Here is a 15,987-nt window from a genome sequence, read left to right on the forward strand (position 1 = left end):
GGAGGACAAGATCTCTGCTTTACAGTCAAGGGTGCGCAGTTGTCTGCACAGCCGCCGGGTGTCCTTACACTCGGCGATGAGGTTACTGGGCTCCATGGTGTCGGTGTTCAACATGGTGGAATACGCCCAGTTTCACTCCAGACCTCTGCAGCACCTGATCCTGTCCAAGTGGAACGGGCTGACTCAGTCTCTGAAGTCCCAGACGATTGTGCTCACCCAGGAGGTTCGCCTGTCCCTTACGTGGTGGTTACAGACGACCCACCTCAACAAGGGACGTCCGTTCTGGGTTCCAAATTGGGTCCTGTTGACAACGGACGCCAGTCTTCGGGGCTGGGGAGCAGTTTCGGGTCCACACTTGTTCCAGGGCAGGTGGACGCCGACAGAAGCGGAGCTTCCAATAAATATCTTGGAACTCCGTGCGGTCTTCAATGCTCTCCAGCAGGCACAGCGGTTTCTCCAGGGTCGCCCGGTGCAGGTCCAGTCGGACAACGCTACCACCGTGGCCTACATAAACAGGCAAGGAGGAACTCGCAGTCGGGCGGCTCTCGTAGAGGTCTCTCGGATCCTGGTTTGGGCGGAGCGCAATCTTCCGGCCATATCAGCGGTCTTCATCCCGGGAGTGCTCAATTGGGAGGCGGACTTTCTAAGTCGCCAGGACGTTCATCCGGGGGAATGGTCCCTGCACCCGGACGTTTTTCAACTACTGGTGGACAGGTGGGGTCTTCCAGAAATCTACCTCATGGCGTCCCGGCACAACAACAAGTTGCCGGTGTACGGGTCTCGCACAAGAGACGAAGGGGCGTCTCTGGTGGATGCTCTGTCCGTCCGGTGGACGTTCCGGTTCGCATACCTGTTCCCTCCGGTCTCCCTTCTTCCACGGGTAATCCGGAAATTCAAACAGGAAGGAGGGACGCTCCTGTTGATAGCTCCCGCGTGGCCCAGACGGCACTGGTTCTCAGACCTTCAGGGTCTGTCCGTGGACATTCCTCTGCGGTTGCCGCTACGACCGGACCTTCTGTCTCAGGGTCCTTGCCTTCACCCGGACCTGACTCGGCTGTCTTGACGGCGTGGCTGTTGAGACGGCCATGCTGAGGTCCCGGGGGTTTTCCAGCTCTGTGGTGCGTACCATGTTGCGAGCTCGGAAACCGTCTTCCGCGAGGATATACCATCGCGTGTGGCATACGTTCTTCCAGTGGTGTCGACCGAGAGGTTATGCACCGCGGGAGTTTCGTCTGTCTCGGATTCTCGCCTTCCTGCAAGCGGGACTAGATCATGGGCTTCGCCTTGCTTCTTTGAAGGTACAGGTTTCGGCCCTATCTGTCTGGTTTCACCGTAGGATTGCTACAATCCCGGATGTGCGCACCTTTATGCAGGGTGTTCTCCGCATTCAGCCGCCCTTTGTTCCACCTGTGGCGCCTTGGGATTTGGCTGTGGTCCTGAGGGCTCTCCAAGGACCGCCGTTTGAACCACTGGGCTCAGTGGATCTTAAATGGCTAACAGCTAAGACTGTTTTCCTTCTGGCCATTGCTTCGGCCAGACGTGTTTCTGAGTTAGGGGCTCTTTCTTGTAGACCCCCTTTCTTGGTTTTTTATGGGAACAGGGCAGTGCTCCGCACTCGGCCCGAGTTTCTTCCCAAAGTTGTTTCCCAGTTTCATATTAACGAGGAAATAGTTGTTCCGGCCTTTAACTCACCGGGTCTTTCCGTGGGTGAGGCCTCTTTGGATGTTGTGCGGGCCTTAAGGACTTATGTTGACCGCACTTCTTCGTTTAGGAAGTCGGACGCTTTGTTTGTCCTCTTTGGCTTCCGTAAAAAGGGTTGGCCTGCTTCAAAGCAAACTTTGGCAGCCTGGATCCGTATGGCTATTTCTGAAGCTTATCTTCATGAAGGCCTACCGGTCCCTCCTTCTCTGAAGGCTCATTCCACTAGGTCTGTGGGTCCTTCGTGGGCAGCTCGACGTGGTGCCTCGGCAGTTCAGATCTGCAAGGCTGCTACGTGGTCTTCTGTCCATACCTTCGTGAGGTATTACAGGTTTGACACCTTCGCCTCTCAGGATGCTTCCTTCGGGCGGCGGATTCTCCTTTCTGCACAGGAGCGTCCCCACCCTTAAAGGATACTGCTTTGGGACATCCCCAAGGTATCCTGTGGATACCCTATGGACCCTGAAGTAGAAAATATGAGATATGGTAAGAACTTACCCTTGTTATCTCTATTTCTACGAAGTCCATAGGGTTCCACAGGACTCCCGCCCTGTCGCACCTGTGCTGCAGATGGGCTTTGCTCTGGTCACCGGTTTCCGTCTCCCTCTGGTGAGAATGTGATTCTTGTATGTGTCCAGATCTTTGTTCTCTCTCTTCCTTCTCCTCCTCCGGCCTATGGCTTGGTAACTAACTGAGGTGCCTTGGCTCGGGGGCGGGGTATAGGAGGGGGACCTAGTGCATCCTGGGAGGCTGAAAGCTTAACTCTTTGGTGCCCTGCGACTGACGTCACACCTATACCCCAAGGTATCCTGTGGAACCCTATGGACTTCGTAGAAATAGAGATAACAAGGGTAAGTTCTTACCATATCTCATATTTTTATAGACTGTACTAGAAAAATGACAGGTAGAAGCTGCTGTAAGTGCTGCTATTCTCGGCGATGTGTTACAGCAGTGTACTGTGCAGATGGGCAGCAGGAATGAGGGATGCTGGGGGAGATTACTGGAGAGCGTAACACGTCTTAGATGATAGTGAGGTGCGGTGGGTAGTGTCAGGCATTGCTGCCTTTTATCGCCTTACACAATATAAATCTAGCAACAAGATAAATGCAATGGCCAGTTGTGTATAGATAAGAACACACTTGGAATTACACCCAGCATACAGAACAGCAGAAGTGGTGCCTTACAGCGCTCCATATATCGACAAAATTGCGAAAGGCTGTCTCTTCTCAATGCGCACCACCCTATGGCTCCTAATGTGAGGGAGACAGGATAGCCATAGGAGAGGAGGACCGGCCGCCTGGGTCAGCTAAACTAGTATACAATAAGAATAAATAATGAGTAGTGGTGCAGCTTATACAGTTCTCCATACTTATACAGACTGAATAAATACTGAGAATTACACCCAGCATACAGAACAGTAGTAATGGTGCTGCTATACAGTTCTCCATAATATTACAGAATTAATAAATACTGAGAATTACACCCAGTATACAGAACAGTAGTAGTGGTGCTATACAGTTCTCCATACTTATACAGAATGAATAAATACTGAGAATTACACCCAGTATACAGAACAGTAGTAGTGGTGCTATACAGTTCTCCATACTTATACAGACTGAATAAATACTGAGAATTACACCCAGCATACAGAACAGTAGTAGTGGTGCTATACAGTTCTCCATACTTATACAGACTGAATAAATACTGAGAATTACACCCAGCATACAGAACAGTAGTAGTGGTGCTGTACAGTTCTCCATAATATTACAGAATGAATAAATACTGAGAATTACACCCAGTATACAGAACAGTAGTAGTGGTGCTATACAGTTCTCCATACTTTTACAGAATGAATAAATACTGAGAATTACACCCAGCATACAGAACAGTAGTAGTGGTGCTGCCATACAGTTCTCCATAATATTACAGACTGAATAAATATTGAGAATTACACCCAGCATACAGAACAGTAGTAGTGGTGCTATACAGTTCTCCATACTTATACAGAATGAATAAATACTGAGAATTACACCCAGCATACAGAACAGTAGTAGTGGTGCTATACAGTTCTCCATAATATTACAGACTGAATAAATATTGAGAATTACACCCAGCATACAGAACAGTAGTAGTGGTGCTATACAGTTCTCCATACTTATACAGAATGAATAAATACTGAGAATTACACCCAGCATACAGAACAGTAGTAGTGGTGCTGCTATACAGTTCTCCATATTTATACAGAATGAATAAATACTGAGAATTACACCCAGTATACAGAACAGTAGTAATGGTGCTGCTATACAGTTCTCCATAATATTACAGAATGAATAAATACTGAGAATTACACCCAGTATACAGAACAGTAGTAGTGGTGCTATACAGTTCTCCATACTTATACAGAATGAATAAATACTGAGAATTACACCCAGCATACAGAACAGTAGTAGTGGTGCTATACAGTTCTCCATACTTATACAGAATGAATAAATACTGAGAATTACACCCAGTATACAGAACAGTAGTAGTGCTGCTATACAGTTCCCCATACTTATACAGAATGAATAAATACTGAGAATTACACCCAGCATACAGAACAGTAGTAGTGGTGCTATACAGTTCTCCATAATATTACAGACTGAATAAATACTGAGAATTACACCCAGTATACAGAACAGTAGTAGTGGTGCTATACAGTTCTCCATAATATTACAGAATGAATAAATACTGAGAATTACACCCAGCATACAGAACAGTAGTAGTGGTGCTATACAGTTCTCCATAATATTACAGAATGAATAAATACTGAGAATTACACCCAGCATACAGAACAGTAGTAGTGGTGCTATACAGTTCTCCATACTTATACAGAATGAATAAATACTGAGAATTACACATGATGTTTTGCTGATGAGTTCTGGATGATGATTTGAGTCTTGCTAGTTACTTACACTATATGCATTTTCCATTAAGAACTCAAAGTACACTTTTCATCGGGAAGGGGATTTAGTAGACTTGCTAAATTACAATACTCCTAATTAATGATACCTGTGCCTACGGGATGGGTACCGGGATGCTGGCACTAGGGATCCCGGGAGTTTAAATCCCGACGCCGGTATCTCGACAGATATCCTAACCCTGATTCTCCCCCCGTGCTTAAACCTAACCGCTCCCTCCCCGCATACTAAACCTAACCTACCCCCTTAATGCCTAACCCTAAACCTCACCCTAGCGCCTAAAGCTGGGTACACATTTAACGATGTGTACCCAGCCGACCTGTCATGCGACCGGACTTAGCGGGGGTCCCGGCATCGGCAAGTTAATACACACTTGCCGATGTCTGAGGCCATGCAGCATGGCCCTCACTGACCATGTCGGCCGTCAGACCTGCATGCACATTGAGCGACATTGAGTGTACACACTAGACAATGTTGCCGACATGTTGTCCGTTCCGGCCGGATCAAACGATTGTGTAATGTGTACCGCCCGTAACGCTAACCCTGACCCTATCACTGCTACTTACCTTCGGGATGCCGGCGCCGAGATTCTGACTGGTATCTGGATTCTGGGGCCGGTATTCTGAGCGCCGGGATAATGACCGTATGCCATGCATACAAGTTGTTTTCTGTGGCAGCATTTTACCCATCGAAAAAAGTTTTACAAGTAGATATTTGCATTTCATGTGTATTCTGAGTGCCCCAGTAACCACCCGTGTGAGCTGAGATACTGGCATGGGCATTGGTACAGTATAGAGACTTAGAAACCAGCAGGGAGTGTGCACAGAGTGAAATCCTGCCAGCCCCTTTCACAGTCAGCCAGAGCCAGCAATTCCGCTCCAGCTCAGTACATCTAGACAGGCGACCCAATGCACCAAGTGACCTCTCCCAGCCCCCTTCATCCACAAAATGAGCACGTTCAGCGGACAGCGGCAGCCCCGTCATTGTCTTCCTGTAGGGGAGAGCCAGTCATTAGGAAGCAGCATTCTCAGTGCTCAGCAGGGACCATGCTCCCCTGTCTGCCCGGCTACATTATTAACAAGACCCTGTTTGTGTGTTGTGTTTGCAGATGGCCCGGAGTTAACGAAACATGCTGCGGAACACCATGCATCACTTTCCCACGGCCCTGAATGGTGAGGAAACCTTTACTAGCACTTCTGTGTTATCCCTGTATGTGATATCCTAATGTAATCTATATGAGATACCGGTACTGTAATGTTATTGTTCCTGCTTCAGTGGAGTATACAGTCATTTTCAATGATTCACAAAAATCACAGATGTCTCTTTTATTTATATTTGCTGTCACAAATCTAACAACGTGTTCACAACTTTTAATTATGCAGAATTGCTCAGCCAGACATTTCCCATTGTTCATACTAATCCTGTACTTCGCAGCTATTGGAATTTAGTGTTCTTCATGGGCCACCATTTTCACATCACTTGATTGGACAAGTGCTTCATTATTCATCCAATCAGCTGCTTTGATAACCGCTAATTGTAGCCTGTATACTTTTAAATTTCCCAGGAGGAGCAACTATTACGCTATTATATGGTTGATTAGTTCTAGTTAGATATTTTTTATTACTTTCATTGTAATTCTCCTTTAATCTTAATAATGTTATTTCACTCATAGATGAAAAATTCATATTAATAGTTAGAATAAAGATTTACCTTGATGGGTTTTATGTCTTTTCCGTTAATTCAGTGTAAAATTGACCATAGATTAGGTAACCTGACAATACTAGAATGTACCGTTTAATCTCTCTCCTATCTCATATGTGATTATGCTGACAACAGGAGGGGAGCACTGTCCTGTATAAAGGGGCTGCAATAGATTGAAAGTTAATTTGATAAAAAAAATAAAAGTGTTTCTGGTATAAATAGAATATTTTTGGAGTTGCTGGAATCCTAAATGAAGTTCCTCGCTGGTACCTAAAATTGATACCAGCTCCCCCAGCTTATGCCCCGAGCTGCTGGTCACTGCGACCTGCGTTTAATGCTGGGCAAATGCTGTATTACTACAGTGTGGAATGTGTGTTTGCATCCCCTGTAAGCTTGCTAAGTACAGGCACACCTCATGCACCTAAATGCATGCCTAATTTGCAAAGGCACGCCCACAAAGCATTTATGCAAAACACCCTGCTGACTTTTTTTTTTTTTTTTCTAAATATTGTTGTTCCTAAGCTTTGGGGAATTGTCCTGACAATGTGTGGATGATTGCATATGTATTTTCTGGTCTGTGATGCAGAGAAATTCTCAGTAATTTTTACACTGTATACAGCTAAAAAAATACTGGATGAAGCTTGTATACACTGAAGTGCCAAAAGTCATGGGATAGCAGTATGTAATGGTAGGTGGTGTCACCGTACGGTTATGTCTTGGAAATGCTCAGACCTGCATAAATTGTAATCCGACAAGTCAGTTTGAACACCTGTTAGGCCGCTTACGGCAAGGCCACATGAATTATCGGAGTTTGAACGGGCATGATAGTGGGTGGGACATTTCATTTCTGAAATTGTGTGGACTTGCAACATTCCTCGAATACCTCGTGGAAGGCGTTACCACCCACAATGGACAGCGCAGTGGCTCACCACAAGAGCTTAATGATTGTGACCAGCAGAATTGTCCGTGGTAACAGACAGCGACACTGGCTCAAATCACATCCACATTCAATACAGGAGGTTCCAGACTCCTATCCAGCAGGTCAGTGCAATGTTCTTTAGCTTCCATAGGATATGGGAGCAGAAGAACCACCAGAGTGCCCCCTGTTAACCCTATGACATCGGACATAGGGCCTCACCTGGGCTTGCAACCTTGCTAATTGGACCCTGGAGGACTGGCTACTTGTGACGTGGTCTGTTGAGTCATGGACCCTAGTTGTCAACAAGACACACCGTGCAGGTTGATGGTGGTTCCCCATAATGGTGCGGGTTGCACTCAAGAAGATCAACGATTCCAACCCATGCCATGTGAACACGTCATTGACCGTTAATCGCTATGTTGTATTGCTTGATGACCATTTGCAGCCCTTCATGGACACTATGTACCCCCACAAAGATGGAATATTCCAGAATGATAATGCACTCTGTCATTGGTTCCAAAGTTGTCCAGAATTGGTTCAAGGAGCACTCTGGGGGAGTTGTGACGATTGGTGTGGCCATCACGTTCGCCCGACATGAACCCAATCTTGCATTTATGGAACGTGGTGGGGAGTTCCATTCGCACCAAAGTTCCTATGGGAAGCTATCTAGACGGCATGGGTCAACATCTCTCCAGCGCTCTTCCGTCCACTTGTGTAATCGATGCCACTTCGCCGGGCTAGAGGGGGTCTTACACGATACTAGGCATCTATGCCATGAATTCTGGTACTTCAATGTATACTCCTTGTTATGTTTGAAATAAAGTCAGCCTGCAGGAGCTGCTCTTGAATTGGTTTTGCTGACAATTTAATTGTACCTCCTTGCTATTGATTATTTAATCGCACCCGGCTTCATAACTCAGTCACTTAATTCCTGTGAGTTGGCTATGTTCCCGCGTTGGTTTATCTAGAGAGATTTGCTGTATGTGTTTGTATCCGACACAGAGCACTTTACTGGCAGGAGAACGTGCCAGTGGGCTAAATGGAGGCAGAGTCCTGATATCTGTATTTTGTGTAATTAATTTGTTCAGTGGAATTAAATGCTGTTTCTACTTATATGTTCTGTTGGCAGTTTCTCTCTTCATCGATGCGTAAGATGGCATTATGGTTCCTGATGAATGTAGTGATTGGTCTCTGTTATACAGATTAGGGATGTATTATACAATCCAATATTCCAGTGCCACTAAAAAGCAGTTCTATTACATATAAAACATTTTCAGATTGTAGTAAACTTTTTGTAGTATGTGAATTCTACAATGGATGCGGTACAAGATGTTCTAAGGGTCTGCGATACAGTTCAGACAGGACATAAGAATAGAGGTGACATAGACTGGTTTCTAGATGAGGTAGGATGTTCTGTAATATCTGGGATGCAGGAGAAACAGAACACTGTAGGGCCTGGGGTACAGATGAGGCAGGACATTCTGTAATATATAGGATACAGGAGAAGCAGGACACTGTAGGGCCTGGGGTACAGATGAGGCAGGACATTCTGTAATATATAGGATTACAGGCATAGCAGGACACTGTAGGGCCTGGGGTACAGGTGAGGCAGGACATTCTGTAATATATAGGATACAGGAGAAGCAGGACACTGTAAGGCCTGGGGTACAGGTGAGGCAGGACATTCTGTAATATATAGGATACAGGAGTAGCAGGACATTGTAAGGCCTGGGGTACAGGTGAGGCAGGACATTCTGTAATATATAGGATACAGGAGTAGCAGGACACTGTAAGGCCTGGGGGTACAGGTGAGGCAGGACATTCTGTAATATATAGGATACAGGAGTAGCAGGACACTGTAGGGCCTGGGGTACAGGTGAGGCAGGACATTCTGTAATATATAGGATACAGGAGTAGCAGGACACTGTAAGGCCTGGGGGTACAGGTGAGGCAGGACATTCTGTAATATCTGGGGTGCAGGAGAAGCAGGACACTGTAAGGCCTGGGGTACAGGTGAGGCAGGACATTCTGTAATATCTGGGGTGCAGGAGAAGCAGGACATTGTAAGGCCTGGGGTACAGATGAGACAGGGCATTCTGTAATATCTGGGGTGCAGGAGAAGCAGGACATTGTAAGGCCTGGGGTACAGATGAGACAGGGCATTCTGTAATATACTATGTACAGCCATGGCCAAAAGTTTTGAGAATGACACAAGTATTGGTTTTCGCAAAGTTTTCTGCTTCAGTGTTTTTAGACCTTTTTGGCAGATGTTACTATGGTATACTGAAGTAAAATAACAAGCATTTCATAAGTGTCAAAGGCTTTTATTGACAATTACATTGTTTATGCAAAGAGTCAATATTTGCAGTGTTGACCCTTGTTTTTCAAGACCTCTGCAATTCGCCCTGGCATGCTGTCAATCAGATTCTGGGCCACATACTGACTGATGGCCGCCCATCCTTGCCTAATCAATGCTTGGAGTTTGTCAGAATTTGTGGGTTTTTGTTTGTCCACCCGCCTCTTGAGGATTGACCACAAGTTCTTAATGGGATTAAGGTCTGGGGAGTTTCCTGGCCCTGGACCCAAAATTGTGATGTTTTGTTCCCCAAACCACTTAGTTATCACTTTTACCTTATGGCAAGGTGCTCCATCATGCTGGAAAAGGCATTGTTCCTCACCAAACTGTTCTTGGATGGTTGGGAGAAGTTGCTCTTGGAGGATGTTTTGGTACCATTCTTTATTCATGTCTGTGTTCTTAGGCAAAATTGTGAGTGAGAGAGAAGCAAACCCCCACATGAATGGTCTCAGGATGCTTTACTGTTGACATGACAAGCATTTTTCCAGATTCCCCAAACAATCTGAAAGGGGATTCATCAGAGACAATAACTTTACCCCAATCCTCAGCAGTCCAATCCCTGTACCTTTTGCAGAATATCCATCTTTCCCTGATGTTTTTCCTGGAGAGAAGTGGCTTCTTTGCTGCCCTTCTTGACACCAGGCCATCCTCACACCTGCTGCCATTCCTGAGCAAGCTCTGCACTGGTGGTGCCCCGATCCCGTAGCTGAATCAACTTTAGGAGACAGTTCTGGCGCTTGCTGTACGTTCTTGGGTGCCCTGAAGCCTTCTTCACAACTATTGAACCTCTCTCCTTGAAGTTCTTGATGATCTGATAAATGGTTGATATTGATGCAATCTTACTAGCGGCAATATACTTGCCTGTGAAGTGCTTTTTGTGCAAAGAAATGATGACTGTACGTGGTAACCATCGTTAACAGAGGAAGAACAATGAGTTCAAGATCCACCCTGTTCTAACTCATTCAGTATGACAGAGTGATCTCCAGCCTTGTCCTCGTCAACACTCTCACCTGTGTTAACGAGAGAATCACTGACATGTCAGCTGGTCCTTTTGTGGCAGGGCTGAAATGCAGTGGAAATGTTGTTTTTGGGATTACGTTAGTTGTCATGGCGAAGAGGGACTTTGCAATTCATCTGATCACTCTTCATGACCTTCTGGAGTATATGCAAATTGCCATCATAAAAACTGAAGCAGCAGACTTTGTGAAAACCAATACTTTTGTCATTCTCAAAACTTTTGGCCATGGCTGTAGACAAAAGTGATTGGATGCTGACAGCAAATGGATCAACTAGATTTTATTGACGTTAGTACTTTATAGGTCCACCATGTTCAGTGATTACTGCAGGTACCCTTCTTGGCAAACTGCCCACAAGTTCCTAGACAGTAGCAGGTGGTATGTTTGGCCATTTCGCCTTAAGTACAGTGACCAACTGCAACACTGAAGAAGGTCAAGTCAGCCTAGAATGCACCCGTCGCTTTAATTTATCCAAGAGGTTCTCAGTGGGTTTAAGATCTGGACTCTGAGCTGGCCAGTCCATCCGGACATTCTGTAATATCTTGGATGCATTGAGAAGCAGGACACTGTAAGGCCTGGGGTACAGATGACAAAGGACATATTGTAATATCTGGGGTGCAGTAGAAGCAGGACTCTGTAAGGCCCTGAGTACAGAATGGGCATGAAGTCCCGGCAGCTGAATAGCCGCCGGTTCGTATCCCGACGCCGGCAGCTCGAAGGGTAGGTAAGCACCCTACCCCTAACCCTCCCTTAGTGGTTCCTAACCTCCCCCCCCCCCCTAGTGCCTAACCCAAATCTCCCCCCCCCCCCGGGGGTGCCTAACCTCAACCCCCCCCCCCTTACTGCTCCCTAAACCTAACCCTCCTGGGGGGGGTGCCTAATCCTAACCTCTCCCCGGAGGTGCCTAACCCTAACCCCGCTATGCTTCCTAAACCTAACCCTCCCCTCCGCGGCTAATGCTAAGGGCGCTCCGGGCTTACCTCCTTTTGTCTGGTCCGGCATTCCGGCGTCGGGATTAAGATATGCGACTGTATTTCGACACCTATTTTGAGTCCCTTTCCGGGATTAGGGTGTCTGTATTGAGGGGTCTCATAACTACATCCCCGGAGTACAAGTTTGACAGAGTATCTGGTGGTGTATAGAGTGCAGGACGTGTAGGAGAAAGTTCTGTGTGATATGGAATGCGGGTATTCTATATGTTCCGGAAGGCCTGGAGTTGGGCAAGGTGCAGGTTTTAAGTGGAGGTGATCAATGTTTTGTTTATTAATCTTGGATGCCAATTGTTAGCATGCCATTGTTCTGGAAACCCAAAATAATCTTTTGCTAATTGAGCATATTGCATCGCTGACAGTCACGTTTGCATCTCTGGTCTATGGTATGGAGGCTGGAGGATCTCTCTTATGGGTTATTTGCCTTTCAGCAAGCTCTGGTAGAGCTAAGACATTGTGCAGAGTCTGGGATACAGGAGATCTGGCATATAGGAGAGTCTGGATGTTTTTTTTTTTTTTTATACATTTTAATATCAACATTTTTTGCAACAATGTTTTAACAGCAAGTAGAGAAAAAAATGGAAGGCGAGGAGGCAGAAAGGTAATCAGTAGTATATGCAAGTGCTGTATAAAAACTATAGCACATTCCAATGTTATATTAGGGATAAGTACATATATAAGAAGAAAAGGGCAAAGAGGGGAGAGGAGTACAGAAAGCAAGAGAAAGATCAGAGGAAGGAGGGCGGTGGAGGGAGTAGTAATGTGAGGAAGGCCGAATATGCTGCATAGGGGGGGAGCACCAGCCAGGTATAGGGGAAGGCAGTATCTTGGCGGCACAATCCAAGAGTAAGGCAGGCACCCCAAGCAGTAATTACTTATGTAGGCATTAGACCTAAGCATTCAGTAGGTGTGAGAATTGCCATGAACAGCATTAGGAAGTAGTGAGGCAGCATGTCCTGGGAGGGTTCTGTTAAGAGAGAAATATTGTCCTCCATGGTCTTAGGTGATGGGAGAGACAGAACGTTCTGCCTGGGTGACTGGTCACACCGTGTTGTGGTGACATCCACTTCTGTCACAGTCACGTAGAGGTCCTGGGATCATTGAGTGTCTCATATCATAAGGGCTCTCCTGTCTCTGACCGGCCTGGATCCTCGGCCATGTGGATGTTCAGTGAGGGAAAGGAGAACTTTGCAAGAGGGGGTATGTCTCTGTGTGTGGCAGTGAGGATTCCTCTACAGAAGGGTTATTTCAGCATGGACCCTCCAGCTGCTATGGAACTACACATCCCTGCATGCCCTGCCAGAGTTTTAGTATACCTCTAATTGCAAGACAATGGACGGGCATGCTGGGATGTGTAGTTCCACATCAGCTGGCGGGCCGCTTGTTGAATGGAGTGGGAGTGGGTTATATCTGTGTATATGTGGAAGTTGCCATGCCCTTGATTTTTTTGAGTAGATCCGCTCTAGTTGCCCAATATATAGGGCTAAATATACTAAGCAGCGGTTTTGGCATAATTTATAAACCACTGGAAATCGCAGTCAATTGACAGCATTTACTAAAGGTCCATTTTGATATCTAAACTGCAATCCCCCGCGGTTTCTAAATGGCAACCTGCCGTGGTGTGTTCTATTCCCCAGCGATTTCTACTGACCTAATTATTTTATATTCCCGCTATAGTCTATTCAGGTGTGTTCTATTCTCCGTTATATGCACTAGATGGTTATTTGCTCTAATACAACCCTTTAATACTCCTCTCTTATCACTCACATACTAAGACACACTGATGTTTCACAATAGTCGACAGAGCGTACGAGGAGGCCAGGCGGAAAAATGAAAGGTCATGGCGTGTCAATTAGGAGTTCAGGTTAAAGGGAAAATAACTAAAATAGTTAGAATATTTACAAGTGTCTGCCAGCTTCAGATGACTTAACTCTATTAGATTAGCTGTATCTTTTATAGGATGCATAGCTTTATACTTGTAGCTTCCCTCTGTGCTTTTCAGTCTTGGTTTTTATGCGAGCAGAGGGGTTATTTTGTTATCATTGCACTGGGCTGTGCCAAAGCTCCAATGTGTTTTCCACAATGGATACAGTGCACAAAGCTGCTCTGTGGTTATAACTGTATGTGGGCAGTGGCCAATTACTAAACATTGAACCATGGGAGTTAGATCCCAGGGACCCGATGTTCAAAAGATTTTGCCCTAGCCTGTGCAGCCACATTTTTTATCTTTGCAATGTTTCCCACGAGGGATGTTCAGCCATCATTGTGAGGGGTGCTGGTTAAGTAGACCTGCTGTTCTGACACAGGGTGCTAGCTGGACAGATTTATATCCTTTGGCTGTGTGGACTTGCAACTGTGTATGAACAGTTTGACTGCCCTAACAGGGTACACTAGAGCTGTGGCTCTATGGGGCTGGCTGGGCAGAGCTGCGGGTTTGACATGGGGGGCTGGCTGGGCAGAGCTGCGGGTCTATGGGGCCTGGCTCTGCAGAGCTGCGGGTCTAACACGGGGGGCTGGCTGGGCAGAGCTGCGGGTCTATGGGGGCTGGCTCTGCAGAGCTGCAGGTCTGACATGGGGGGGCTGGCTGGGCAGAGCTGCGGCTCTATGGGGGCTGGCTGGGCAGAGCTGCGGCTCTATGGGGCTGGCTGGGCAGAGCTGCGGCTCTATGGGGGCTGGCTGGGCAGAGCTGCGGCTCTATGGGGGCTGGCTGGGCAGAGCTGCGGCTCTATGGGGGCTGGCTGGGCAGAGCTGCGGCTCTATGGGGGCTGGCTGGGCAGAGCTGCGGCTCTATGGGGGCTGGCTGGGCAGAGCTGCGGCACTATGGGGGCTGGCTGGGCAGAGCTGCGGCACTATGGGGGCTGGCTGGGCAGAGCTGCGGCTCTATGGGGGCTGGCTGGGCAGAGCTGCGGCTCTATGGGGGCTGGCTGGGCAGAGCTGCGGCTCTATGGGGACTGACTGGGCAAAGCTGCATCTCTATGGGGGCTGGCTCTGCAGAGCTGCAGGTCTGACATGGGGGCAGGCTGGGAAGAACTGCGGGTCTATGGGGGCTGGCTCTGCAGAGCTGCGGGTCTGACATGGGGGCTGGCTGGACAGAGATGCAGCTGTGGTTTTGATTGTAAAAGCATAGACAAAATTGGCTACAGCAATGGCTGAGATGAGTTTTCCTGGGCATGGGAACCCTATAGTTCTGCTGATTAGGATTAGTTACCATTTGAATAACTGCTGGGAGAGGATGACGGACACACACAAGACTGTAGGGCACCTTCTTATTTAAAGAAAATGCCATCCATTGCTGTCATTCTGGGAGAAATTACCAAGGGGGAACAGAGTATAAAGGAGAACATTTGAAATGACCATAGTTTCCAAAATTATACATTTGGTTCCCGGGTCAGATGCTGCAATTATACTGCACACTGGCTCCTTTGGGGGTGGATCTGGCTCCCTGTGCAGGCTGCAGCACCTTGCTGATAGAATGCAGCCTCTCATGACTGCAGGATTCTTGTCGGCTCTCATTCTCCTTCTGACTGGGACTGTTATCACACACTTTGCACAAGAGTCCACTCCCAAAACGTGGAGGTTCAGCCAATTTCATTTACACCCACGTCTTGCATTGTCAAGTTATTAATCTTCTATTACATTCCTCTAGTGCATTGAAGATGCACAGTCTTGGCATACAGACCCATTGTGCATTGCATAGAGGTAATTGCCATTGACCCATATATAACCACCAATCCGTTCTGTCACTCTTGCCAGTACCAGCACTAGCAGCACTTGCCCTTTAAATACTTTTACACCTCCTATGTTTATCTCTAATAGAGTATTTAAGTAGAAACACATGTGTATGGTTTGTATTATTCGTCTATCAAAATAAACAGATGCTGTGCCCAAGGATTCCTTATACCAAATTAAATAGATAAAAAAAATATACCTTACAAACTAAGGACTCCTTTAACTCCACAGTAGAAAAAATAATAAAGTGACTCTGAGAAGTTGTGTAGGCAGGGGCTGGCAATGTCGTGTAGAACGCAGGAGCCACTCAGTACGTTCTAGACTGAAGCTAGTAGGATGTTTTATGAATCCAGGGAAAATTAATTGGCATACATAGAAAAGCCCATCACACACTAGGAACATTTTGTTTTTTTTTATTCTTTTTTTTTTTGGAGGGGAGAGACATTTTTGTATATTCATTTTTGAAAATGGGGAAAGGGGATAATATGGAAGTACTATTACACTATGAGCCCTGAAAATACAAAGTACCATATTGAGAAATTTAATACATTTTCTATCATAGGTATCGAAACATTCATAATGCTGTAAATGGAAGAATAACAGTGACCAATAGTAAAGGGGG

The 15,987-nt window shown here is 46.5% G+C and overlaps 1 protein-coding gene across 3 annotated transcripts in view; it reads left to right on the forward strand.

Moving 5' to 3' along the window:
* Positions 1 to 15,987, forward strand: part of ITSN2 (intersectin 2) — a 158,040-nt gene that overhangs the window by 36,096 nt on the left and 105,957 nt on the right. For all 3 annotated transcript variants that reach the window (XM_088467287.1, XM_088467285.1, XM_088467286.1), the window contains exon 2: positions 5,764 to 5,827. In XM_088467287.1, the coding sequence (XP_088323413.1) occupies positions 5,785 to 5,827 (43 nt within the window). In that variant the 5' untranslated portion in view covers positions 5,764 to 5,784. The remainder of the gene's footprint in view (positions 1 to 5,763; positions 5,828 to 15,987) is intronic.

The sequence above is a fragment of the Taudactylus pleione genome, unplaced genomic scaffold, assembly GCF_031769625.1.
Source record: "Taudactylus pleione unplaced genomic scaffold, aTauple2 ptg000070l, whole genome shotgun sequence".
Classification (NCBI taxonomy): Eukaryota; Metazoa; Chordata; class Amphibia; order Anura; family Myobatrachidae; genus Taudactylus; species Taudactylus pleione.